This window comes from Blastomyces gilchristii (assembly GCF_000003855.2).
Source record: "Blastomyces gilchristii SLH14081 genomic scaffold supercont1.3, whole genome shotgun sequence".
In the NCBI taxonomy this organism is placed as follows: domain Eukaryota; kingdom Fungi; phylum Ascomycota; class Eurotiomycetes; order Onygenales; family Ajellomycetaceae; genus Blastomyces; species Blastomyces gilchristii.
This window is the reverse complement of record NW_003101680.1, coordinates 1,285,981-1,308,822: the sequence shown is the minus strand read 5'-3', so window position 1 is coordinate 1,308,822 and position 22,842 is coordinate 1,285,981. Positions and strand designations below refer to the sequence as shown.

The 22,842-nt window shown below is 46.4% G+C and overlaps 5 protein-coding genes across 10 annotated transcripts; 4 read left to right on the top strand and 1 right to left on the bottom strand.

Annotated features, from left to right (window-relative positions):
- The first annotated feature begins 144 nt into the window (after positions 1-144).
- BDBG_16485 lies at positions 145-3,408 on the top strand. Of its 2 annotated transcripts, XM_031724431.1 has the most exons (4): positions 145-583; positions 646-1,143; positions 1,203-1,293; positions 1,364-2,805. In XM_031724431.1, exon 2 carries the CDS (start codon positions 771-773, stop codon positions 1,104-1,106), a length of 336 nt encoding a protein of 111 aa, XP_031576784.1. In that variant the 5' UTR covers positions 145-583; positions 646-770; the 3' UTR covers positions 1,107-1,143; positions 1,203-1,293; positions 1,364-2,805. The 2 variants fall into 2 exon arrangements, with proteins under 2 accessions (XP_031576784.1, XP_031576783.1); XM_031724430.1 differs by having other exon boundaries at positions 145-1,143; positions 1,364-3,408.
- A 421-nt stretch (positions 3,409-3,829) lies between these two features.
- BDBG_01949 lies at positions 3,830-9,260 on the top strand. Of its 2 annotated transcripts, XM_002627232.2 has the most exons (9): positions 3,833-5,724; positions 6,010-6,082; positions 6,135-6,155; positions 6,232-6,576; positions 6,650-6,847; positions 6,909-6,993; positions 7,057-7,341; positions 7,407-7,778; positions 7,883-9,260. In XM_002627232.2, exons 1-9 carry the CDS (start codon positions 5,681-5,683, stop codon positions 7,990-7,992), a joined length of 1,533 nt encoding a protein of 510 aa, XP_002627278.1. In that variant the 5' UTR covers positions 3,833-5,680; the 3' UTR covers positions 7,993-9,260. The 2 variants fall into 2 exon arrangements, with proteins under 2 accessions (XP_031576782.1, XP_002627278.1); XM_031720561.1 differs by having other exon boundaries at positions 3,830-5,724; positions 6,135-6,576.
- Positions 9,261-10,536: 1,276 nt separating this feature from the next.
- On the top strand, positions 10,537-17,881 carry BDBG_01947. 2 transcript variants are annotated; one of them, XM_031720560.1, is made up of 10 exons: positions 10,537-10,814; positions 10,883-12,774; positions 12,846-12,928; positions 13,005-13,456; positions 13,534-13,877; positions 13,945-14,188; positions 14,265-14,860; positions 14,945-15,290; positions 15,350-15,662; positions 15,735-17,881. In XM_031720560.1, exons 2-10 carry the CDS (start codon positions 12,296-12,298, stop codon positions 17,258-17,260), a joined length of 4,383 nt encoding a protein of 1,460 aa, XP_031576781.1. In that variant the 5' UTR covers positions 10,537-10,814; positions 10,883-12,295; the 3' UTR covers positions 17,261-17,881. The 2 variants fall into 2 exon arrangements, with proteins under 2 accessions (XP_031576781.1, XP_002627276.1); XM_002627230.2 differs by having other exon boundaries at positions 10,537-12,774.
- Positions 17,882-21,865, top strand: BDBG_01946 (sucrose transporter). 3 transcript variants are annotated; one of them, XM_031720557.1, is made up of 7 exons: positions 17,882-18,394; positions 18,581-18,606; positions 18,762-19,242; positions 19,336-19,597; positions 19,664-19,779; positions 19,842-21,230; positions 21,346-21,865. In XM_031720557.1, the coding sequence occupies exons 3-6, from the start codon at positions 19,125-19,127 to the stop codon at positions 20,777-20,779; spliced, it is 1,434 nt and encodes a 477-aa protein (XP_031576778.1). In that variant the 5' UTR covers positions 17,882-18,394; positions 18,581-18,606; positions 18,762-19,124; the 3' UTR covers positions 20,780-21,230; positions 21,346-21,865. The 3 variants fall into 3 exon arrangements, with proteins under 3 accessions (XP_031576778.1, XP_031576779.1, XP_031576780.1); XM_031720558.1 differs by lacking the exon at positions 18,581-18,606; XM_031720559.1 differs by lacking the exon at positions 21,346-21,865 and having other exon boundaries at positions 17,898-18,394; positions 19,842-21,276.
- BDBG_01945 (cystathionine beta-synthase) lies at positions 20,810-22,676 on the bottom strand. Its single transcript, XM_002627228.2, has 2 exons — positions 21,892-22,676; positions 20,810-21,793 (listed from the first exon to the last, which is right to left on the bottom strand). Exons 1-2 carry the CDS (start codon positions 22,018-22,020, stop codon positions 21,350-21,352), a joined length of 573 nt encoding a protein of 190 aa, XP_002627274.1. The 5' UTR covers positions 22,021-22,676; the 3' UTR covers positions 20,810-21,349.
- Positions 22,677-22,842: the final 166 nt, after the last annotated feature.

Below are 22,842 nucleotides of genomic sequence, written 5' to 3'. Positions count from 1 at the left end.
AAGACCTTCAGTTGCCGAGGTTGCAACCAAAGCTTACGCCGTCGTCGTGTATCCGATTGGCCAGATTGAGGAAAAACCTCCTCAACTCCCTTTTGATACTGGGTGCTGAGGGGGAGAATGAATTATTATACTACGTATATATAATTTTTTTTTTTTGATACGTTGTCATTTTTCGGCACCTCCTCCATGGTCAAAGCGCCTGCATATTTTGTGTTTTGTTCTTGTTCCTTAGAACCTTCAAACCACGCGACGAATTCCGATCTGTGAACTTTTATTGGTGGCTTTCCCACGTGTGGAGCACGCTGTGGCTGGATGAAGGGAGTGCTAAAATAGAAAATATGATATAGGAACCGCGCTTCGCCGCAGCGACAACCGGATTCTTTCACCCCCTATTCAGGTGGGAGATTCTTTTGCGCATAAGGCGATTCTTGTTTCCATCATTCATCATAATCACATTGCCCATGCTCGGGACACTTCATCTTTTAGTCGCCGGAGTTTAAACTCAGACTTTCGGTTACAGGTTCACTGACGCCTAGGCAAACGTCGACGCTGATGGCCGGAATTAAAAAAGCTGGACTCTCAAGTACGACTTCTTAACTCCGGTGCCAGCTCCATACTTCAGCTCACCCAACCCCGCTCTCGCAGAGGATCCCGACAGCAAGTTACAAACAGTCCAGATTTCAGACTCATATTGCGAACCCGAATCCTGTCGCGGAAAGAAATAGTTGTCGATCACGGCACAAATGGTTGGCTGAGACGCAAATCGTAGGATGCTTAAGGATCGCACCCCCCTCCCCACAACCTTGAAATTCATGGTAAGGGATAGCAACGGCAATTTCAGAAATTCTAAGTGCCCTCCCTATGTGCCGATACCCGTTTCGTTGAGCCGTCGGACAGAAGCGGTCTGGACTACTTATTGCGAACCACTGCATGCGCATCTCAGCCTAAACCAACATTTGCATGACACATCGAATAGATCAGGGACTTCCTTTTACGTGTGTTTCCAGGCTCTGGAACACCTTACTCTTTGCTCCGACCCTGTTGCACGGACCCCGGGGTTAGCAGGCAGGCGAAGATCATTCCCGAGACGCTCGAAAACCCAATAAATATACCTCCAACATTTCGTTTCCAAGCGACCGGGGTGTGCGTGGCGCCCTTCCGACATAGAATTTTGGCGCTTCTAACTACTATTGTGTTTCTAGTACCGAATCATAGAAAGCCCTATCACAGAGGACTAGCTAGACCTGATTTTGAGTAATTGTTTTCGGAAGGAATCAAGGCTCTCTTTCGCAGGTAGGTAATGATAGTTGCCTCTGCTTATTCCGATTTCGGTACAATATCTAATTGGCCGTCGAACCCCCAGAAACGCGTGCCCGAAACTTTCAACACCTGCATCGGTATCACGGTACATACCTTCGTTTCCGCGGTGAACGAAGACTGCGCATAAAACCAACAAACAGATTAGACGCAAGTGCCGCGGTTCGCTCTTCCATCGGGAGGGACAGCTCCGTCAAGTCTAACCAGACTTCCTGGTATATCCTAGGTTCACTTCTGGTAACACGTGGGAACGTTAAACGACCTCAACGAGGCATAAACGAATGACCATCCCGAACCTATAGAGCAGGATCTAAGTCAGTTCCCCGAAAGTCTGAAAATGAAGCCTGATAAGCAAACCCCATTTGCAAAGTTCCAGAAATATATTCGTGTGAGATCTCGCACATGATTCCCTTATTTGCGGGCCGCACTGGAAGGCAGTACTGGGCGTTTTAACCTCTTCACATCGGATTGTCACTTTCTACCAATTTCCTCGTTTTCCATTGAGTTATAGCAGTTGAACTTCACAAGCAGGTCTTGGTATATGCTATGATTCATCCACAGTACTGGAACTTCGATGTGTGGGGGAGTCATCCGCTCCTACGTTTTGTTTTGTCTGGTCACAGAAGCATGCAGCAGGTATTTTACATACAGACAATGGCAGACATCCTGGGATGTGTTTTGAACTCGTTTTCTGGAAACATCACCTGAGCCCCTCACCTCAGCTCTTCTCTCTCACTATCATTGTTGTTCGCCAAGCGCAACATACTTGCCATTCCGGGCGCATGATGACTTCTTTTTATCTGCCCAAGCGTGACAGAAACATCACATTGGTTAAGCGGCCTGAAGCCTCGCTCTCAGCATTATAGAGCAATTCTCCTTGAAATGCACCTGTGAGGAGGACAGTAAAAGAAGATGAGATGATATGAAGATGAACAATTTCCCTTCTGGTGTCATTTTGATACGTCCATATCAGCTAACACTATCATGCCTAAATTTAGAGACTCTACAGAGGATATCTATGGCTCTAACTAAAGATATCTATGGCCAAGCCTCCTCACAGTCTACTAGTCTCAGGTAAGTTAACAGCCATCTTCAAGATCAATGGGCGATACCACGAAATAGTGACCTTATAAGCGTCGTCTCCTTCGAAGCAATCCCCTAGAAAGTTAATACCATGTGTCGGCGTGTTTCATTTTTATATGGAAAAAGGTACCCAGACCCGATAACTGGCTCTGATATATCAAGACGTGGCATGGCAGCTCTCTGCGTCTATCGGTGCTAGATTGATTGTCCTATTTCAGAGCTCAAGCTCGGTTTCTGAGGAATAAAGAATAATGATTGATTGCGTGACAGTATAAATGGAGTCGAGTCGGGGGATCTCCACTGTGGATTTTCTAGAAAACCAACGGAGGTGACTTGCCTAAAACAGGCAAATAACCAGAAGCTGGAGTCGTTCAGGTCCGTGGGGGTAGTTAATATAATAATAATAATAATAATAATAGCCAAATATATTTCGTCTGTCACAACTCGCAACCTACTGCGTAGGTCAAGGTTGTGCCCAGAAACTGTTTTCCGGTTAAGCTGGGCCGAGGCTGTTTTTGGGGAGGTAAAAAAAGAAGAAGAAAAAAACAAGAAGAAAAAAGCTTTGTTGTTGATTGAGGGTTTGTTCAAGTTGAACAAAAAGAGGAAATTAATAAAATGTTTCCCTGATGGATGTATACAGCAATGGTAAATTTTGTCCCTTGTTTGTAGAGTTCAATGAAGCGTCAAGGATTGGTTTGGAGGAGGATAAGGGTGTTGCTATCCAACCACATACTTAGGGAAAATGCGAGATGTACTGTACACAAATTTTTGATAATGTTGCGTCTAGCTACGGAGTATTTATTCTGAGGTTGTTTAAATAATAAGTGTGGAAAAAAAAAAAGGCCGTAAACGGTTCCACAACGCTTTCCGGGGTACGAATAATGGCTCCGGGTGGGAATATATTCTGATCTCTCTCCATATGTTTATTGTTTATGAGTTACGTTTACTTTCAAGATCCATCCAAACCCATTTCTGCTTCCGGAGGTTCTGCTGTTCGGAAAATTCGGCCGTTTTGGAAGCTTACCGATGCTGCATGCACGAATGGTTACATACTCACTGTACAGAGACCTGAATTATACCTCTTAGAAAAAAAAATTCTAGGGATAGATGTGATACGCGTTCTGCGCAAACTGATGGAATAGTAGAGGTAATTCCTCTTTTCAGTCGAAAAAAAACCGGGGGAGAAGGGGATAAAAAAAAAAAAAAAAAAAAAAAAAAAAAAAAAAAAAAAAAAAAAAAGAGTTCCCAACAGCTGCCGGAGCAGAGAAATGCTTTGGGAAATGGGTCCTTGCCGCGTTCTGGTTGGATGGCAAACCATAGCGATAGCGGCCCCTGCACGATGAGATTGATATCGAAGTCATGCCCTGTGGCTTCTTTGGCTGGCATATTTTGGCTCGCTCACCACCCTTCTCCACAGCCTCCAACCAGCTGAATAATGATAAGCTCAGGTCAGCCGTCAGCGGGGATGATGACTGTGACAGGTACATAAACACTCCGTAGAACCACTTCAGGGTGAGATGGAGAACAAATGTCTGCACTTTTGTATGTACTTTTTTTTTTTGGTCCGACAAGGAAACATACGAGGGTGTCTGCGAAGCTGGGGGAGCACTGTGCTCCGAAGTTGACCGTGGCCTCTTAGAGCAAGCGGGAGGGGGGGCCATAAAAAGAAAACAGCCATTTTGATCTCGTCTTCGCTCCCCTTATCTCGTTGAGACAGGCTTGCTTAGATCTAGTGTTGGCTCAACAAGGAATGTATTCAAGCCTTCCTCAGGGTATGTACGCGTATATATAGTAGAGTAGTAGAGTCGATGCAAACGGTGGGGTAACGGCACTCATTAATAACAATTTGCCCAATTGGCATTACCAAAGGTGGGAATAGTGTGATTTATCTGTAACTACTCCGTACAGATTATCAAGCAGCCGTTTTGCTTCGACGAGGATTTGCAGCGATTAATTTATTAGCGAGTCTCCTGCTAGGGCCAGGAGTGGAGACCATTCGGTGAGCAACCAGCGCAAATTTTTTTGGATAAAACGCTGGCCGAAAAATTTGCCATGCATGACGTTTTTGACCGCTAAGTGGTAGTTAACTTGAAGGCGAGGGGGCGAGCTCAACGAGTCAACGCCAAACAAACGCTGGGATAACTAAGTTAATATTCTTTGCTTTTTCCTTGGTCCCTCTCAACCCCACCATGAGAATAGATTGAAGGAGAGCTCGGGTCGGTTTCAGTTCTGAGGATATGCTTCAGCGAAGATCTTCGGGCCTTCGTTCCTGAGCGAAAGAAGTACTCTGCTGTCATCTTTTTCTGGATCCAGGTGAGCTGCTACTGGCAATTCTGTCGCTTGCCTTCTAATAAGTAACTACGAAGTAACTTAGTTATTAGTTAGTTAAGTAGTTACTGTAATAAAAATTTGATTGATATGGGGCTTTCTTCGGACAGCTCATCTGCAATATTCTTCCCCTCTCCAACGAAATCCGGATTGGCCTTTCGAATGGCACGGGCTTGACAAAGGAGCAAGCAGAAATAAGAATATCACATATCACAGCCATGACTGACAATTGGCGCAGGCACTGGTGTGACACAATACAAGTAACTGCGTAGTGGTTGTGGTGCGAACGGCAGCCCGTAACTCAGCCAAGTCTTCCCATCAATCCGTTTCCCGTGGAGACTCTGGAGAGCTTGCAAGCTGGATGTAACCAGCTGGGCACTTGTAGTAGTTAAACTGTCGCTCGCGCCGCCACCCAAGCCAGCCTCTGTTGTAGTAGTCATTTCCATGATTGTTTAGTTAAAACCCAATGCCATGCCATGCCCCCCCCCCGCCCCCACCAGACAGACACTGGCCCTCAAACCATTAATTATTATTTATCATTGAGTCTGATTCAACACTTTTTGTTGACCTTGATCTCTGTCCCGCCGCCTTTCCCGCACTGCTGCAGTTTTGTTCCGCGAAAGGAGCTGGCGGCTGTGTCATCATCAGCACATCCGCAACATCGTCTCCCCCAACCACAACCACAACCACCCGTCCTCGTTTCCTCCGTTTCCTCCGTTTCCGCCTTTTCCAACTCGGATTCTTCTTGCTCTCTTTCCCTTCGCAATCTTAAACTCCTCTTCCATCTCATGTCGTGGTCTTGACTTGCCTTCTTTCTCTATCTTGCGTCTTATCTTGGAACCTTGCGCCATTTCTCTCCGTCGTACGTGCCAACATTTTCTTCTGGAGTCGGACTCGAAGCTCACCTCCTCCCCCCGACACATCCCACCTTAAACCCTGGGCCAATTGCACAATGGCCAGCTCGCTTGCCGACTCTTCAGGCAGGCATGGTGCTCCGTAAGTTATCTCTGTGTTGAACAGGACCGTCTCTACCAGCTGAGCTGTGCCCTGTCAGAAAATCCTGCCCAAAACACAGACAACGAGGTAGCAAGTGATGCGCATTTTGGCTTTCATGTCTTCTACCACTGGGCTGTACTTAGCAAGTAGAGCTTATCGTGGCCTGTTCGCATCTCCGTCATCTCTTAGTCTACCTCTGGTTCATTCATTCCTCCATGACTTTCATTGTTACCACTCTTTCGGAGTTGATTTTACTAATTTTCATATTTCTCTCTGCCCAATTAGCTCGATCGAATTGAAAGATGACACAGTCATCGTCGTTCTTGGTGCATCAGGGGACCTGGCAAAAAAGAAAACTGTGAGTTTCTTAACCTGCCAGACACTCACAGCTCATACTAACGAAATCGCAGTTCCCCGCCTTGTTTGGCCTGGTAAGCGGATTAACCCTCGGTTCTCTGTAAAGTATAGGAATTACCATGAAGTCATGGATTAACCGCCGTTTTACAGTACCGCAATAAATTCCTCCCGAAAGATATCAAAATCATCGGATATGCGCGAACAAAGATGGACCACACTGAATACATCCGGAGGGTACGGTCATATATCAAGGTACCCTCTAAAGACGTTGAGGATCAGCTTGCTGGGTTCTGCGATCTTTGCACGTATATTTCGGGCCAATATGATCAGGATGACTCCTTCGTTGCCTTAAACAAACACCTGGAGGAGCTCGAGAAGGGGCAGAAGGAACAGAACAGAGTCTTTTATATGGCACTCCCCCCCAGCGTCTTCATAACCGTCTCCGAACATCTAAAGAAGAACTGCTATCCTAACAATGGCATTGCGAGAATTATCGTACGTCCCTTTTTCATGAACATGGGGTTTGTTGGGATGGGATGAGGCGCTAATGCTGCCTTCACTCAAATAGGTAGAGAAACCATTTGGAAAGGATCTAGGAAGCTCGCGTGAATTACAAAGGGCGCTGGAACCCGATTGGAAGGAGGACGAAATATTCCGCATTGATCATTACCTTGGAAAAGAGATGGTGAAGAACATCTTAATTCTGCGATTTGGTAACGAGTTTTTCGGGGCTACCTGGAATCGCCATCATATCGATAACGTTCAGGTACGATTTCCTTTGGACCCCTAAAATTGATCCGAGGCGCAGTATGACTAACATATATTAGATCACATTCAAAGAGCCGTTCGGCACGGAGGGCAGAGGAGGATATTTCGATGAATTTGGCATCATCCGCGATGTTATGCAGAACCGTTAGTTCGCACGAATCATTATTTTCATTTTACGTAAATTTTCCTGCTAATTCATCGCTCTAGACCTCCTGCAAGTCCTAACCCTTCTAGCAATGGAACGACCCATCTCGTTTTCCGCTGAGGATATTCGAGACGAGAAAGTACGTGTGCTGCGGGGAATTGATGCGATCGAACCCAAAAACGTCATCATTGGTCAATATGGAAAATCTCTCGATGGAAGCAAACCCGCATATAAAGAAGACGACACAGTTCCAAAAGATTCAAGGTGCGCCACATTTTGCGCAATGGTGGCATACATTAAAAATGAGAGGTGGGACGGCGTGCCCTTCATTCTGAAGGCGGGTAAAGGTTGGTTCTGAAGCTTCTCTGGGATCCTGGCACACGTTCGTTATTAATTTCTGGTGATATATTAGCCTTGAACGAACAAAAGACAGAGATCCGTATACAATTCCGCGACGTCACCTCGGGTATCTTCAAAGACATCCCGCGAAACGAACTTGTTATCCGCGTACAACCCAACGAGTCTGTTTACATCAAGATGAACTCGAAACTTCCTGGCCTTTCTATGCAAACCGTTGTCACAGAGCTGGATCTCACATACCGGCGAAGATTCTCAGACCTGAAGATTCCAGAGGCGTATGAATCTCTAATCCTAGACGCTCTGAAGGGAGATCACTCCAATTTCGTAAGAGACGATGAATTGGACGCCAGTTGGAGAATCTTTACCCCACTATTGCACTACCTAGACGAGAACACTGAAATCACGCCAATGGAGTATCCCTATGGTTAGCTTAACCCCACCCTAACAACTACACCCCCAAAAAATGAACCCCCCTCCTTTGTCGTGTTTACTTGACAGCTAACTCGATCTTCTCGGTTTCTTTTAAAGGATCTCGCGGCCCGTCTGTCCTGGATGACTTCACATCGTCCTTTGGATATAAATTCAGCGACGCAGCCGGCTACCAGTGGCCTCTCACCCCCACTCCAAACCGCTTGTGACAATCAAAGTTGGCATGAGGTTGAAGCACTCCCTTTTTTGCAGTTTATCGCATTAACATGCTCTGTTTTTAGTAGCAGCGAAGCCAGCCACTTTCCTAGGCACATTACGCTATTATTGCACGAGCAGTGATCCTAATATTTTTCTTTTTTCTTTTTTTTTTTCTTTTTTTTTTTCCCTTATTTGGACTCACTTAAAAAACAATGGAAAATTAAAATTAAAATTAAAATTAAAAAAAAGGAGGAAAATAACGATATATTCGACCTTTATGCCTTCGTTTTGGCGACCGTGGTGTTGGTTGATGGTGGTCATGATAAAGGAGCGGAGGAAGGAGGAAAAGAGAGTGAGACGAAGAACCGATACGCGGGGATGAAAAATAAAAAAGTGTGGACGGACTGGATGGAATATTTAGCTATGAGAGACCGGGAAGGGGTTCTTTTAAACAGCAGCAGCACAAAAGCAAGGCAGGATGCCATATTTTCCTGTGCATGTGAGTTTTGTTTGCTTGTTGCTTTTTGGTGGCATATCCTTGTCGCATTTGATTGAGGGAAGAAGGCTGGCTCTGTGTGTGTGTTGTGTCATGTCATGGGCGGGTAACTTATCCATCCTTATACAAAAAAGAAAAAGATTATGAGATATCAAAAAGAGCTCATGAAATAGTTTATCTTTTTATTTTTATCCCTCCCTCCCTCCCTTCCGGTCTCTTCAATCATTTAGTTACCAATTTTCAAGATCCTTTTCTTTTTTCCCTTTTCCCTCTAGATTTTCTAAAAAGTAAGGTTCCTTCTTCTTTTCCTTAATTTTTTCTCCCGGTATCAGCTTCATTCTTTATAGAGTGATGATTCAAATTTATATTTTTGGTTTTGAGGGGACAGCAGCTGTTTTTCTTCCTTCTCTCTTAACTTTTCCCTTCTTTTGGGGCGGGTTTGTAAGTCTGGCTGGAACTTGAGATTCTTATTAGTTATACTATCAGTCACAGCACTCACTGCCTTGGAAGTGGGAAAAGAAAAATTTAATTCGCATGTATTTCTTGAGTTGAACCTCGTTCATACATTCAACATTCAAAAAAATGGTTTTGGGGGGGGGGGGGGGGGGGGGGGCCCCCGGGGGGATGATGAGAAGGATATGAGGAATTAGACCTCGCCAGCTGGAAATGAAGGTTTGGTCAGTTGGTATGTTTTCAAGAGAGGGAATTTTGTCGAGTGAGAGAGGATCTGTCTATAAAGCTGGTGGTGATCGAGCTCTTTTGCCCCACCGTCCTACAGGATCCTTTTTTTTTTTTTTTTTTTTTGATATTGTTGGATGATGCAAGATATAACTATAACATAAATTTGCCACTGACTAATAACTAGTCAGCATCCTTCAGATCATGGGTGTTTGTTCGCTATCTTCAACTGTTTTAATAATGATAGTAGTACGATGTCTCTCAGGCCAGTGTGCAGGTAACTAATGTAGTGTAAAAAGTGGCCCCATGCTCTTCTCCAACAAACAAAACTGAAGACCTCCATCATGGATTCCATGGATATTGATATTATTCTGGCTGAAGGATGATTTAGTTACATATTTAAATTTTATTCACCGGTCATCCTGGTGTTCAGACCATTTAATTATGGTTTGAAGAGGAACGGCACCCTTGGTGTGCATTACGCAGCGCGTAAGCATATGCTGATTGATATCTGAGCTGAAATCATGAAATCATGAAATTGATGAGCAGTAGCTCAATTGGGTTGCTCGCATTTTCGGCCATCAGCCATGGATTGTCCTAGCCAATAATAGTACGGAGTACGCAATTACGACTGGCTGGCCTGGTCAGGTCAGTTAGCAACGTAAATCATGAATGTTCTTCTTTCTTGTATCAATGGTGTCGCGTAAAATACATCGAGGAAGGATCATTTTTGCATTCATTTTTGTCTTATTATTCTACTACATTGTGTCACTCGGCGGCTTCAGGAGCACTCGAGCGCTCTGTGTCTCCCACGTTTCTACCCCGTCCCATAGCGGGAGCAAGTATAGGATAAGACATTCCGAGCTGATATGCAGGTAAACAGAGAGACATCAGTCGTACTGTATCGGTCATTTCTACGGCAAGTCGTGCAAAAACACATCCGTATGGCTTTTGTCTCTATCCTAATCATTATGAGGTCAATCCTGGTATTTTCTAGACATTAGCAGTAACCCAATTGACAGTCAAGACTTCAACATCCATCACAGACGGCTGGTTCACGGAAGAGAAACTTTACTCATAGTTTATTTCTGCTGAGCTTGGTGTTTTGTTCTCGAATATTGCTGGAGCCAGGGGAGTTCGGGGCCATTTAAACCCGTCTCTCTCTTCGTCAGCCAGCATCGAGGCTGCAACGGTCTCTCGCCGACGGAATCGTAGTAGCGTGAAGTCGTAGAAGATTGCAATTCCTCCAGTAATCACGCTCCGGCGTCTTGGCAACCGCGAACCCACTCTGTCCGCTGCGTAAGCGAGCGGGGCGGCTCTGTTCTGGAAACAGAGCATAAAAATTTCACGGCATTATGTTCATTATTATTCTTAACTGCCCTTTCTGTCAGCTTTATGCATAAGCCGCACAAACCACCCAACCACCACAACAACTAGTTTCAGCTCCTAAGATAATTAATACCCAAGTGTTGGTTATGTGTCAACCCTATTCTTAGAGATCTCCAGCAAGCTACAACTACTAAAAACCCCTTCGGAAAGAGTTCTTCTGCTTCTTCCGCTCTGCTGTGGGTCTTTCGGAGCTTCAGCAGCTCCCTCTTCCGAATCCCGTCTGGCCGAAACCCCAGTATCATCCGCACTACGATTCCAGACTTGTCGCAGGTATTTTCGAAACAAGCGGCCTGACTTTGGCCCGAAACCATCAAGTGATTATGCTTAAATCAGTTTAGGCTTGAAGACAAACCACAGGCGCCGCCCTGCGTGTCGAAATATGTCGTCATCCCATCGAGCACCCCGAAGAAGCACATGAGATATGCGTGCACAAGGGATGCGTGGTCGTCTATGCCAAAGATCTCCAAGGGGACGCAAAGGCGATATAACTACAACAATTCCAATTCATAATATGCCTGTGAGATAATCGACAAGCAAGAGTTCCCGTCGACATGGAGCCCCCGCGAAAGACGCACATGAAGCGCGTGCTTCTTCGTCCCAATTTTTACCGAGAACATACGTGATGTAGTTACTGTACAGTACATGTAACAGGGGAGGGAAAAATGCACCTAGATCGATTGATAACTACAACCTTTGGCTGATGGTGGGTAATATAATCATTACTCAGCTCTGTCCTTTCGAGTCGGGCCGGCCGGCTTTCGGGTTCTTGCTCTGCCAGGCCTCGTGAAAATAAAACCAATTCCTTGTGGTGTTCACTGTTGCCTGGAGGCCGGAACCAGTGCTTTATCTTTATCCTACTACAGCGTAGTTGCTAGTCCAACACCGGCTCCCAGCGATTTCGTCCCACGTTTCACGGAGATTTTCAACCTCTAGCCGATTTCCAATAATACAAACTGAATTTTTTTTTATTTTTTATTTTTATTTTTACTTTTATTAAAAAAACGCCGGAAACAAAACATGACAGCTACAGGTTCAGGACCTCTCGGATGCTCTCGTCTCCTCCGGCCCTCATCTCAGCGTTCACCCCTGCCCCCTGCTGTCAGCCATCGCCTTGTCACGTAGGCTTCATACATGGTCGCCAGTGGTATCCCGAGGTGAGAGTACCAGCGAGCATGATCCGTAAAACCGATTGAGCACTCAGCGGTGGCATATATTTGACAAATATCACGTTTTGGCCTGGTGAAAATCAATCGCGAGCATCGCGAACGTGGAAAGAAAGGAAACTCTAGGATTGGGCCAATTTCCCTGGGTCTGGGGGCGCTGAGACCAACCGGGACTGACTTTTACCGCCATCCGATTGGATCCCCCCCCCCTACTACTCTTCTGCCATCCTAACTTCTCTGAAGATATATATATATTCCTCCCTTTTTTTCCTCTTATCTCTCGTTAAACTTTTCTTTCCCTTTTTATGTTTTACTTTCTTTTAGATTTTATAGATCCTGTCGGCCTTTCTTGTCTTTCCTTTTTTAGAACTTTATTTTCCCCTTTATTCCTGTACTATTTCTATATAATTAAACTGGGCCCATATCTTCCCCACATAGTCGCAAGACATATCTTACTCTGCCTTAACTCTGTACATCTAACGGATTCCCACACATAATCGACAACAGACTGCCGTCCAAAACCTCAAAAAGGATCGAATCATTTCAACCGTGCTAACAACAGCATACGAGTCCGCATCGCCAGTGAAAATGGCGAAGCGGGGTCGCAACGATAGCATTTGCAGTGATGAGACTGCGCGAGATATTGATACGCCCAAGGGAGAGGACGATATACAAAGCCTTGCGAAACAATTAACTCGCCAGTCCACTAATATCTCGTCGTTGGAACCTCACAACCCATTTATCGCCCCAGAAAAGGATGGTACACTTGATCCTAACAGCCCCAATTTCAACGCAAAGGCATGGATGAAGAACCTGCTAGCCTTGCAGTCAAGAGATCCTGACAGATATCCCCGCCGCACCGCTGGGTTTGCGTTTAGGGATCTAAACGTACATGGATTTGGAAAGCCCACTGACTATCAAAAGGATGTGGCCAACGCACCCTTGGAAATCGGGAACCTTTTCCGTGCCGTTACAGGGACGGGGAAGCATAGAATCCAGATTCTTCGGAATTTTGCCGGTCTTGTGAATGATGGAGAGATGCTCGTCGTCTTGGGTAGACCTGGAAGGTAAGCAATATATATATATTTTTTGGTTCACATGTCTTCTCTCTTTGGTCGTGGAAATTAACAGTTGATAGTGGATGTTCGACCTTCCTGAAGACGATTGCTGGCGAGATGAATGGTATTTATCTCGGTGACGATTCATATATCAACTACCAAGGTATGTATGATTACAAAAGTGTTGCCCTTTTAAACTTCGAGCCTGCATTTCTGATCGTACCTTCATCCTACTATAGGCATCCCAATCAAGCAAATGCACAAGCAGTTCCGTGGCGAGGCTATCTATACAGCGGAGACCGATGTTCATTTTCCTCAATTGACTGTCGGGCAAACGTTGGATTTTGCTGCCCGCGCAAGAGCTCCAGCAAACCGAATCCCTGGAGTTACGCGCGAACAATATGCTACTCACGTGAGAGATGTGGTAATGGCTTCGTTTGGCCTCAGCCATACAATTAATACAAATGTCGGAAACGATTTCATTCGGGGTGTCAGCGGTGGAGAACGCAAACGTGTGAGTATTGCAGAGGCTTGCCTAAGTCAGGCACCTTTGCAATGCTGGGACAACAGTACTCGTGGGTTGGATTCTGCAAACGCTTTGGAATTCTGCAAGACTCTACGTCTGTCTACGGATTACATGGGAGCCACTGTTTGCGTTGCAATCTACCAGGCTTCTCAAAGTGCTTATGATGTATGATATGCATTTACCCTATTTCCTATCGGCTGTAGACCTTTTTGCACTTTTTCTCAGACTAACGGCTTTTGTAGCACTTTGACAAAGTTACCGTTCTTTATGAGGGCCGTCAAATCTATTTCGGACGAACAGATGAGGCGAAGCAGTTCTTCGTGGATATGGGCTTCGAATGCCCCGAGAGACAAACAGCTGCGGATTTCTTAACGTCTTTGACTAGCCCTGTAGAGCATGTTATCCGACCGGGCTTCGAAGGCAGAACACCTAGAACACCCGACGAATTTGAGGCGGCCTGGAAAAACAGCGCGGCATATGCCAAACTCCTGCGGGATATTGAAGACTATGAGACCCGATACCCAGTCGGAGGACCGTCTGTGGACAAATTTATCGAGTCCCGCAAGGCACAGCAAGCAAAGTCCCAGTAAGCATTCATCCTACATCTCTCCCTTCCCCTCGGTACCATACAATCACTCTCTAACCCTGGGCAGACGAGTGAAATCTCCATATACCTTGTCGGTTAGCCAACAGATTGGCCTCTGCGTGCACCGCGGTTTCCAACGGTTGCGTGGGGACATGTCGTTAACTTTGTCAGGTTTGATCGGCAATTTCTTCATGTCCTTGGTTCTTGGAAGTGTTTTCTATAACCTTAACGAAACGACTGAGAGTTTCTATCGCCGTGGCGCGTTACTTTTCTTTGCTATATTGATGAGCGCTTTCGCTTCCGCTCTTGAGGTATGTATGCCCCTCTTAACGATATATCTTCTTACCTTGTTCTGTTTATAGCTCGAACTAACAAGCTATTTGTCAGATTCTAACACTGTACGCGCAACGTCCCATTGTCGAGAAACATGCCAGATATGCTCTCTACCATCCCTTTGCAGAAGCTATATCCTCCATGCTTTGCGACCTGCCCTACAAATTCCTTAATTCGATAACGTTCAACCTGCCGATCTATTTCCTGTCCAATCTTCGTCGAGAGCCCGACGTCTATTTTGTGTTCTGGCTCTTTACATTCATCACCACCTTGGCTATGTCTATGATCTTCCGTACCATCGCTGCTTCTTCCCGAACACTCGCCCAGGCATTGGCTCCGGCCGCCGTTCTCATTCTTGGTCTCGTTATCTACACCGGCTTCGCCATTCCCACTCGCAACATGTTAGGCTGGGCCCGGTGGATGAACTATGTTGACCCCGTTGCATATGCCTTCGAAGCGCTCATGGTCAATGAGTTCCATAACCGACAATTTGAGTGTGCTGGGTTTATTCCCTCTGGCGGAGAGTATGATAGCTATCCCCTGGAAAATAAAGTCTGCGCCACTGTTGGTTCCATTGCTGGCTCAAGCCGTGTTGATGGTGACTTGTATCTCCGTCTAAGCTTTCACTATGAGTATAGCCATATCTGGAGGTTCGTTTATAGCCTTATTTTTCTTTTCTTTTCTTTTCTTTTCTTTCCTTTTCGTTTTCGTCCACAAAGCTAACTTTCAATCAGGAATCTGGGAATAATTTTCGGGATTATCTTTTTCTTCATGTTCACATACTTATTCGCTACTGAGTACATCTCGGAGGCCAAATCTAAGGGTGAAGTACTACTCTTTCGCAAGGGTTATCAACCGAAAAAGGCCAAGAGTTCTGATATCGAAGCGTCTCCACCGACAACCTCTGGAGAGAAGTCCTCCGGATCAAGCTCCCAGGGTGTTTCGGCGTCAATCCAAAAGCAGACTGCCGTCTTTCAATGGAGAGACGTTTGCTATGATATCAAGATCAAAAAGGAAGAGAGGCGTATTCTTGACCATGTCGACGGCTGGGTTAAGCCCGGCACCTGCACTGCGCTCATGGTAAAGATTTCCACTTTCGGTGCTTTTACTTTTTATAGTGATCACTAACATTGTTCTAGGGTGTCTCTGGCGCCGGTAAAACTACACTCCTTGATGTCCTCGCCACTCGTGTCACTATGGGCGTTGTCAGTGGTGAGATGCTTGTCGATGGGCAGCCCCGGGATGAATCATTCCAGCGCAAAACTGGTTACATCATGCAACAGGATCTCCACGCTGCGACAACGACTGTGCGAGAGGCATTGAATTTCAGCGCGATGCTGAGACAGCCTGCTAGTGTACCACGTGCAGAGAAACTCGCCTATGTAGACGAAGTGATCAAATTGCTTGAAATGGAAGATTACGCTGATGCTGTTGTCGGTGTTCCCGGTGAAGGTATGATGACGCTAAAACTCGTTCAGGGGGAGAGTCAAAAGTAATTTATACTAACATGCATAATCTGCCTAGGTCTAAACGTTGAGCAACGCAAGCGACTAACTATTGGAGTTGAACTCGCGGCCAAACCACAACTTCTGTTGTTCCTTGACGAGCCAACATCGGGTCTTGATAGTCAAACTTCCTGGTCTATCTTGAATCTTCTTGACACGCTTACCAGGCACGGCCAGGCGATTCTATGCACAATCCATCAGCCTTCTGCTATGCTTTTCCAACGTTTCGACCGCCTGCTTTTCCTTGCTAGCGGTGGAAAGACAGTGTATTTCGGTGATGTCGGCGAGCGGTCGTCTATCTTGTCCAGTTATTTCGAAAGAAATGGTGCTTCTCCCTGCCCTCCAGATGCGAACCCTGCTGAATGGATGTTGGAAGTCATCGGTGCTGCCCCAGGATCTAAGAGTGACATCGATTGGCCTGAAGTATGGCGTAACAGCCCCGAACGAATAGCAGTTCATGTCCACCTGGACGAGCTCAAGTCTATACACTCTGAGAAAGGACAAGTTGAACTAGCCAATCGCAATCCGGAAGATTATCGTGAATTCGCTGCGCCTTTCAGTGTCCAGGTATGGGAGTGCATAGTCCGAGCGTTCTCCCAGTACTGGCGCTCGCCAACCTATATCTACTCCAAAACCGCATTGTGTTCCCTCTCTGCGCTTTTCATCGGTTTCTCCTTTTTCAACGCGAAAACCAGTCTGCAAGGTCTTCAGAACCAGATGTTCTCTGTTTTTATGTTGATGACCATCTTTAGCAACCTGTGTCAACAGATCATGCCCAGTTTCGTAGCTGCACGTGCACTTTATGAAGCTCGCGAGCGCCCGTCCAAGTCATATTCCTGGAAGGCATTCATGATAGCTAACATCTTTGTCGAGCTTCCTTGGAACACACTTATGGCCGTCATCATCTTTGCATGCTGGTACTATCCCGTCGGCATGTTCAAGGTCATCCCAAGTGACGTTGTCAACGAACGCAGCGGCCTCATGTTCCTGCTTGTTCTCACATTCCTGCTCTTCACCTCCACGTTCTCCCATCTTGCCATCGCAGGTATTGAAGTCGCCGAGACAGGCGCCAACCTTGCCAACCTTCTCTTCATGTTTTGCCTGGTCTTCTGCGGTGTCCTCGCCACCAAGGAAGCTCTACCCGGTTTCTGGATTTTCCTCTACCGTCTTTCGCCCTTCACCTATCTCGTGTCCGCCATGCTCTCAACCGCCCTCTCAGGCGCGGATATTATCTGCGAACCTGTCGAATTTCTCCGCTTCAACCCGGTCGCTAACCAGACCTGCGAACAATATATGGCAGCATTCAGGGAAACATATCCTCCCAGGGGATACCTGGAAAACCCCCTAGCGACCTCAGACTGTGGCTTTTGCCCCATGGAGAAGACTGATACCTTCCTTGCGGGTATTAATAGTTATTACTCTGAAGCGTGGCGGAATTTTGGCCTCATGTGGGTGTATATTGTGTTTAATATTGCTTGTGCGGTGTTTATTTACTGGCTCACACGGGTTCCTAAGGGAGCGAAGGCGAAGGGACCAGCTGCGTGAGCTTTTCCTATATTCTTAATATATATCTCTTTTTATTTTTTTTTTGTCTGTCTATTGAATTTTTCCATTTTCCATTTTCTTTTTTTCCATTCCTTTTTTTCTTCCCTCCTCTCTTTGTTTTTATTTACCATCCGGTTGAGCGGAGGACCTTTGTCAAAAGCACAGAATAATAGTGTTATTTTCAAGCGCGTCAAATTTAGATATAATATAGATGGCATAAGTGAAGAGCCCTCTGTTGGAGACGATAAAGGCAAGCAAATCAGTACATATGGATTTATTTAGCCTTCCATTCCCCTCGCTCCCTTTCTCCTTATGGTAATTATTCGTGACCCCGAATGCTGGATATCTCCTTTTGGGCGACCAGTTTCTCTCTGGTTTTCATTTTCTGGCAATGACTGTACGTCGCAATAAGAGACTAACGAGCGGGAAGAACAGGAAAAATATACTAAGAATGAAAAGCAAGCATTGACAAATGGGATCTTTGCTTGATCTCAACATACGGAGCATTGATACGGATAATCTTGTGGAGTCAGGGGCAGTTAGTTAATTAATTAGGGTTGATCGGCGGTAACTAGTCTTAGTAAGCCACATAGTTGGCTAGTTACACCTGGGGAATAAAAGCTTGGAAGCATTCATTCCTCTCTAGAATCTCCGAGAATCATCCCATCATCATATTTTCGTTCCTGTGTTATTACTTTTCTATTTTGCTACTAATGTTGATCTTTCGTGTCTAGTTTGCTATTCTCTGTTCTCCATCCATTCTTTTAGTTGTGTTTCGAATTGCTGTCGCCCAGACCACAAGCCTGCGCAACATTTCCCTACCAGTGCTCTCTCTACCCGCCCGCGTAGGCTGAATCAAAAACGCAATAATACCTCGCCATTGAACCCTCGCCTGACCTTCATTTGAGGACCCGCGAACAAAACAACAGATAGAGCGGCTGGGACGACGCCCATACCCGCAAATTTAACGCTTTCACGGCATTCTCCGCACGTTCTCCCGGCCTGGCTCACGTCCAAATCGCAGCCGTCCCATGCTATGCGGCAAGCAGCATCATGGGTTGGCACGCCCTCTATCAAGGGCGGGACGGAGGCCATACGAATGGCATTGTTGACATTTAGCCTCGTCGGCCTACAGTGCGTTTAAAGACAAGTCCTCTTCCTTCTATCCCTCATCCCCATGAACATACACACGCGCACCGAAGACCCCACCCCAAATCACCTCCCCGAATACCCCTGTATATATTAGCAATTTGGGGGCCTTTATCTCTATATATATATATTGATGGGACTTGTAAATATTGACTGTTCTGATGCATGAAGATTTACTTGGGGCGTTGAAATGACATGTAAATTAAACCCCCATTTTTCCTTTCTACTTCCATTCCGGTTTTTTTTCGTTTTTTGTCCACTCCGTCCGTCTCCTGGACTAGCTAGCAATTCCTCTATAGATCCCTGAGAAGACGAGCCAATCCTAAATTAACCTCCTTTGGAAAAACTATAGACTGCACGCCGTATCTCCTCCAACTCGGCCTGACGAAATCGAGAACCTCGCTGGTATGGATCGCCGGCCCGTTGTCGGGATTGATAATGCAACCCCTGGTCGGGGTAATCACGGACCGGTCTACCTCGAAATGGGGCCGTAGGCGCCCGTTCATGATAGTTGGCTCTCTTATCGTTGGGTTTTTCTTGCTAGTTTTGGGTTGGACGTCAGAAATAGTAGGCATATTCATCTCCGATGAGGATACGGTATGTGTGGGATCCTTGTTGAGGGATTTGAGAGGGTTGGTGGTCGGATCGGGGGTGGTTCGGGAAAGAGATCCTTGGGTTACGTTAAAGGCTTGGTTGAGCGAAGAAATAAGGGAGAATGGTTGTGATAAAACTGGCATATCAGGTATTGTGTACTAACTCGAAACAGAAAAAAAGCGTTACGATTGCGGTTGCGGTATTCGGCATATATGCTGCCGATTTTGCGATTAATATCGGTGCGTCTCAATGTTTACTCAGATTAATTCGCCATTCTTTACTCTTTAAGTGAAGCTTCCGAGATGATGACGGTTGACTTATATTCGGTATAGTTCAAGCGTCTTGTCGTAGCTTGATAGTTGACACGCTGCCAATTCCTCAGCAACAGCTTGGGTCAGCATGGGCAAGCCGGATGACCGCTGTCGGCCACCTTGCGGGCTACGCAATTGGTTCAGTCGATATGCTGAGCATATTCGGCCGTGCATTCGGCGATACACAGTTTAAGCAGATGACTATGATTGCTGCCACTTTTTTGATTGTCTCCGTATCCGTGACCTCGTATGCGGTGAAGGAGAGGGTGTTGATTTCAGTTAGGTAATAGCCCCCTCTGTGTACGGTTTCTTGAATTTGACTAAGTGCGAACCGTTTCGATGCGCTTAGGGATTCGGATAAGAAGATAGGGGCAGTCAAGATACTCGCCCAATTATTCAGAACGACAGTCAACCTGCCACCACGGATACAGGCTATATGCTGGGCCCAATTCTGGGCATGGATCGGTAGGTCGTCAATTCACAGGACTGTTTAATAATAATTTCACAAACTAACATGGGAACGACAGGCTGGTTTCCTTTTCTCTTCTACAGCAGCACATGGGTAGGTGAGACGTACTTCCGCTACGAGGCACCCAAAGAAGCTGCCGAGAAGTCCTCAGATACGCTAGGGGATGTCGGTCGCCTTGGTAGCATGTCACTCGTGATATTTTCCTTGGTCACTTTCATCAGTTCAGTTGTCCTCCCCTTTGGCGTTCTTTCCCCGGACACCAAGAAATCCGCCTTCGTCCGCCGTCCTCCCTTGGGCCTAATCAGGCTTTTTAACAAACTCCACTTCACCCGACCCGACCTGCAAACCGCATGGATGATCTCACATATTGTGTTTGCTTTGACAATGATATTCGCTCCCACAGCCCGTTCCGTGCGGTTCGCCACACTACTCGTAGCAATTTGCGGAGTCCCCTGGGCAGTCACCTGCTGGGCTCCATTTGCCTTCATGGGTGTGGAAATAAACCGCCTTGCGATACCGTCCTTCACAAGAAAATCAAGCGTCACCATGATAACATCCGCCACTTTCAACAGACACAACTCTGACCTAAGCAACTACGATGTCGAACTCGAAGACCGTGGGCCTTCTATCCTCCGTCTAAATCACAGCAATAGTCCAGACGTGGACAGCGACAGCGAAGCCGACGACGATGATGAGGTCTCTTCCACCGGTGAGCTGGCTGGTATCTATCTAGGCGTGCTTAATGTATATACCACCCTCCCTCAGTTCGTCGGGACGCTCGTTTCGTGGATTGTATTCAGCATCCTTGAACCGGACACTTCCCCGATAGCAACGGATGGGGATCTCAAGGACGTACCTTCTGGCGAGCAGGACGACGGCAAGTGGATAAATCGGCACGGTGAGGGCCCTAATGCCATTGCGGTTTGTCTTTTTGTTGGTGCTATATGTTCATTAGTTGCTGCAGAAGCTACGCGAAGGTTGAAGTATGCGAGGTGATGTAGAGGGAGATTGGCTTTGAAAAATCTAATGGCTTTTTAATTATTGTTTTGGTTTAGTTGCCTCTATGTTCATAACTAGGGTTATAGGGCCGTTTTCAGTCCAGGGGCAGCCGGCTGGTTTGGCCTCCTTCAAGCAGCTGCCCATGTTTGAACTAGCGGATTTTCCGATTCTAAAATGGGGGATTTTGTGGTGTGCCTAATGTGAACAGGCGTTATTTCATCTCTATGCCTCTTCCCGCCCTTTTCACATCTCCCTTTTGCTGTCTCATTCTAAAGATTCATCATGTATTTGGACTCGTTGCAGGTCAGAGAATTTATCCATTTTGTTATACTGTGGTAAATTTGCTTATATTACCACTAGCAGTCCGTCCAACTATGAATCGTCCATCAAACCAATCATGTTACGATACAAGTAGATATTAGAGAAGTGGGAATAAATACATGAGAAAGTAGGTATCTTGCTTCACTTAATCCGCCACGGGGTTCCACTAGATGTGACACTGCGGACCCATGTCCTTCACATAGAAAACTATCACTCCCTAAACTAACTCCCCTTCCTCAAAGCCATTTATCCAGGCCTCCTCTTCACAAAATTCTCCAAATCCTGCCTCGTCGCCACGCCCAACACAAACTTGCGACTCGCATCAGTCACTACGGCAAAATCCTGCTTCTCTCTCCTCTCTACACTGCCATCTTCTCTCACCAGCTCGCCATCGAAGAATCTCTCCAGCTCCTCCAGAGGAGTGTGCATGGTGATAATCTTATACACATGCCCGCGCCTCCGGAAACGCAACATGGCCTTCTCCACGGGATCGGATTCTCTGACGGTGCCTTCTTTCAGCTGCGCTCTTAACCTCGGGATGCTGAGGTAACCTAGTAGCGAGCGCGAGGAGGAGGATATTACGGTTAGGTGGGTATAGTCGCGTTCGTAGGCGGCCAGGAGGGCGCTTGATATTTGATCGTGGGGGGAAGTTGAAAGGGCGGCAGGTGGGTCGAGGTCTTCAACTGTGGCCTGTTTGGTTTTTCGAAGAACAATTTACGTTGTTATTAGCATATTTCATAGCAATAATAGTCGTGTTTTTGTGGACTGGGTATTGCTTGGGCACTTACACCACGGTATTTGTCAGACATGGAAGTTAAGGGAGTTGAGGCGGAGGCGGTGGCGGTGGAGGGCGGGATTCCGTTTGCGGGGGTACGTTCCCGCTCGTACGCTTGGCTGGCGGATGAGTAGGACGTCATTGTGAAGAGGTAGGCAAATTGAACTTGTTTATAAGTCTGTTCTGATGTACGGTGGCGGTATGCTGCTACGCGCTCCCTTCGTTCGTGATGTGTCTATGGTATCAATTCGACATGGCGGGGCAGGGGAAGTGAAGAGTGAGTCGGAGATGCAGGCTCTTTGGTCAATTGTGAAAAATGGTAATAGAGTGCTTGATATATTCTTTCCCTCCCTTCTATCTTTCATTTCGCGCTACAGCTGTCGCCGAGTTGAAGTCTTAGATATAATCCCCAAATATTTGCTTTAATAGTTGAATCGACTACCGACAACCGCATTAGGAGGCATTTTGTACCGTACCGTACCACCACACTAATTTAGTATGAGAGAGTACTTCTAAAGCAAACAAGACAAACATGTTGTTAAGCGCAGCCGCCATTGGGATTACCTAAGCACAACCACAAACCGGGGTTAAGGCCAAAACCCGAATCTATCTGCATTGGGACTAGCGCCGTCCTCCCGCCTGAATCGCCAGCCTTTGGAACAACCGACGTCGACTCCCCCTGGCTTGCTGCAAGGTCAGTCAGTCATTCTCGTGTTCGCTGCTCACTGGCAGAGAGGGAATCCAGCAATTGCGATTCAACTGCATTCTATATACACTCATTGCGTTGGGAAATCGTGCTTCTTGTGCTTGTTCGTGTGGTTCATACTATTCCGTACTCCAACTCACGTCAGTGTGTGACGACGTCATCACAAAACAATCAGGTTTGACACAGCCGGATAACGCCGTACTTGGCCATCAACAACAAGTTGCTTCTGTCAGGTCATAGTAAGCATACTTCTGCGAA

Coding starts and splice junctions, on each gene's coding strand:
- BDBG_16485 (XM_031724430.1), top strand. CDS start 771: ATGCTTAAGGATCGCACCCCCCTCCCCACAACCTTGAAATTCATGGTA.
- BDBG_01949 (XM_002627232.2), top strand. CDS start 5,681: ATGGCCAGCTCGCTTGCCGACTCTTCAGGCAGGCATGGTGCTCC. Junction 6,083..6,134: donor ACCTGGCAAAAAAGAAAACT/GTGAGTTTCTTA, acceptor ACGAAATCGCAG/TTCCCCGCCTTGTTTGGCCT. Junction 6,848..6,908: donor ATCATATCGATAACGTTCAG/GTACGATTTCCT, acceptor AACATATATTAG/ATCACATTCAAAGAGCCGTT.
- BDBG_01947 (XM_031720560.1), top strand. CDS start 12,296: ATGGCGAAGCGGGGTCGCAACGATAGCATTTGCAGTGATGAGACTGCG. Junction 12,929..13,004: donor TTCATATATCAACTACCAAG/GTATGTATGATT, acceptor ATCCTACTATAG/GCATCCCAATCAAGCAAATG. Junction 15,663..15,734: donor TGTCGGTGTTCCCGGTGAAG/GTATGATGACGC, acceptor TAATCTGCCTAG/GTCTAAACGTTGAGCAACGC.
- BDBG_01946 (XM_031720558.1), top strand. CDS start 19,125: ATGGTTGTGATAAAACTGGCATATCAGGTATTGTGTACTAACTCGAAA. Junction 19,243..19,335: donor CGATTTTGCGATTAATATCG/GTGCGTCTCAAT, acceptor TATTCGGTATAG/TTCAAGCGTCTTGTCGTAGC. Junction 19,780..19,841: donor CCAATTCTGGGCATGGATCG/GTAGGTCGTCAA, acceptor TGGGAACGACAG/GCTGGTTTCCTTTTCTCTTC.
- BDBG_01945 (XM_002627228.2), bottom strand. CDS start 22,020: ATGACGTCCTACTCATCCGCCAGCCAAGCGTACGAGCGGGAACGTACC. Junction 21,794..21,891: donor TGTCTGACAAATACCGTGGT/GTAAGTGCCCAA, acceptor AAAACCAAACAG/GCCACAGTTGAAGACCTCGA.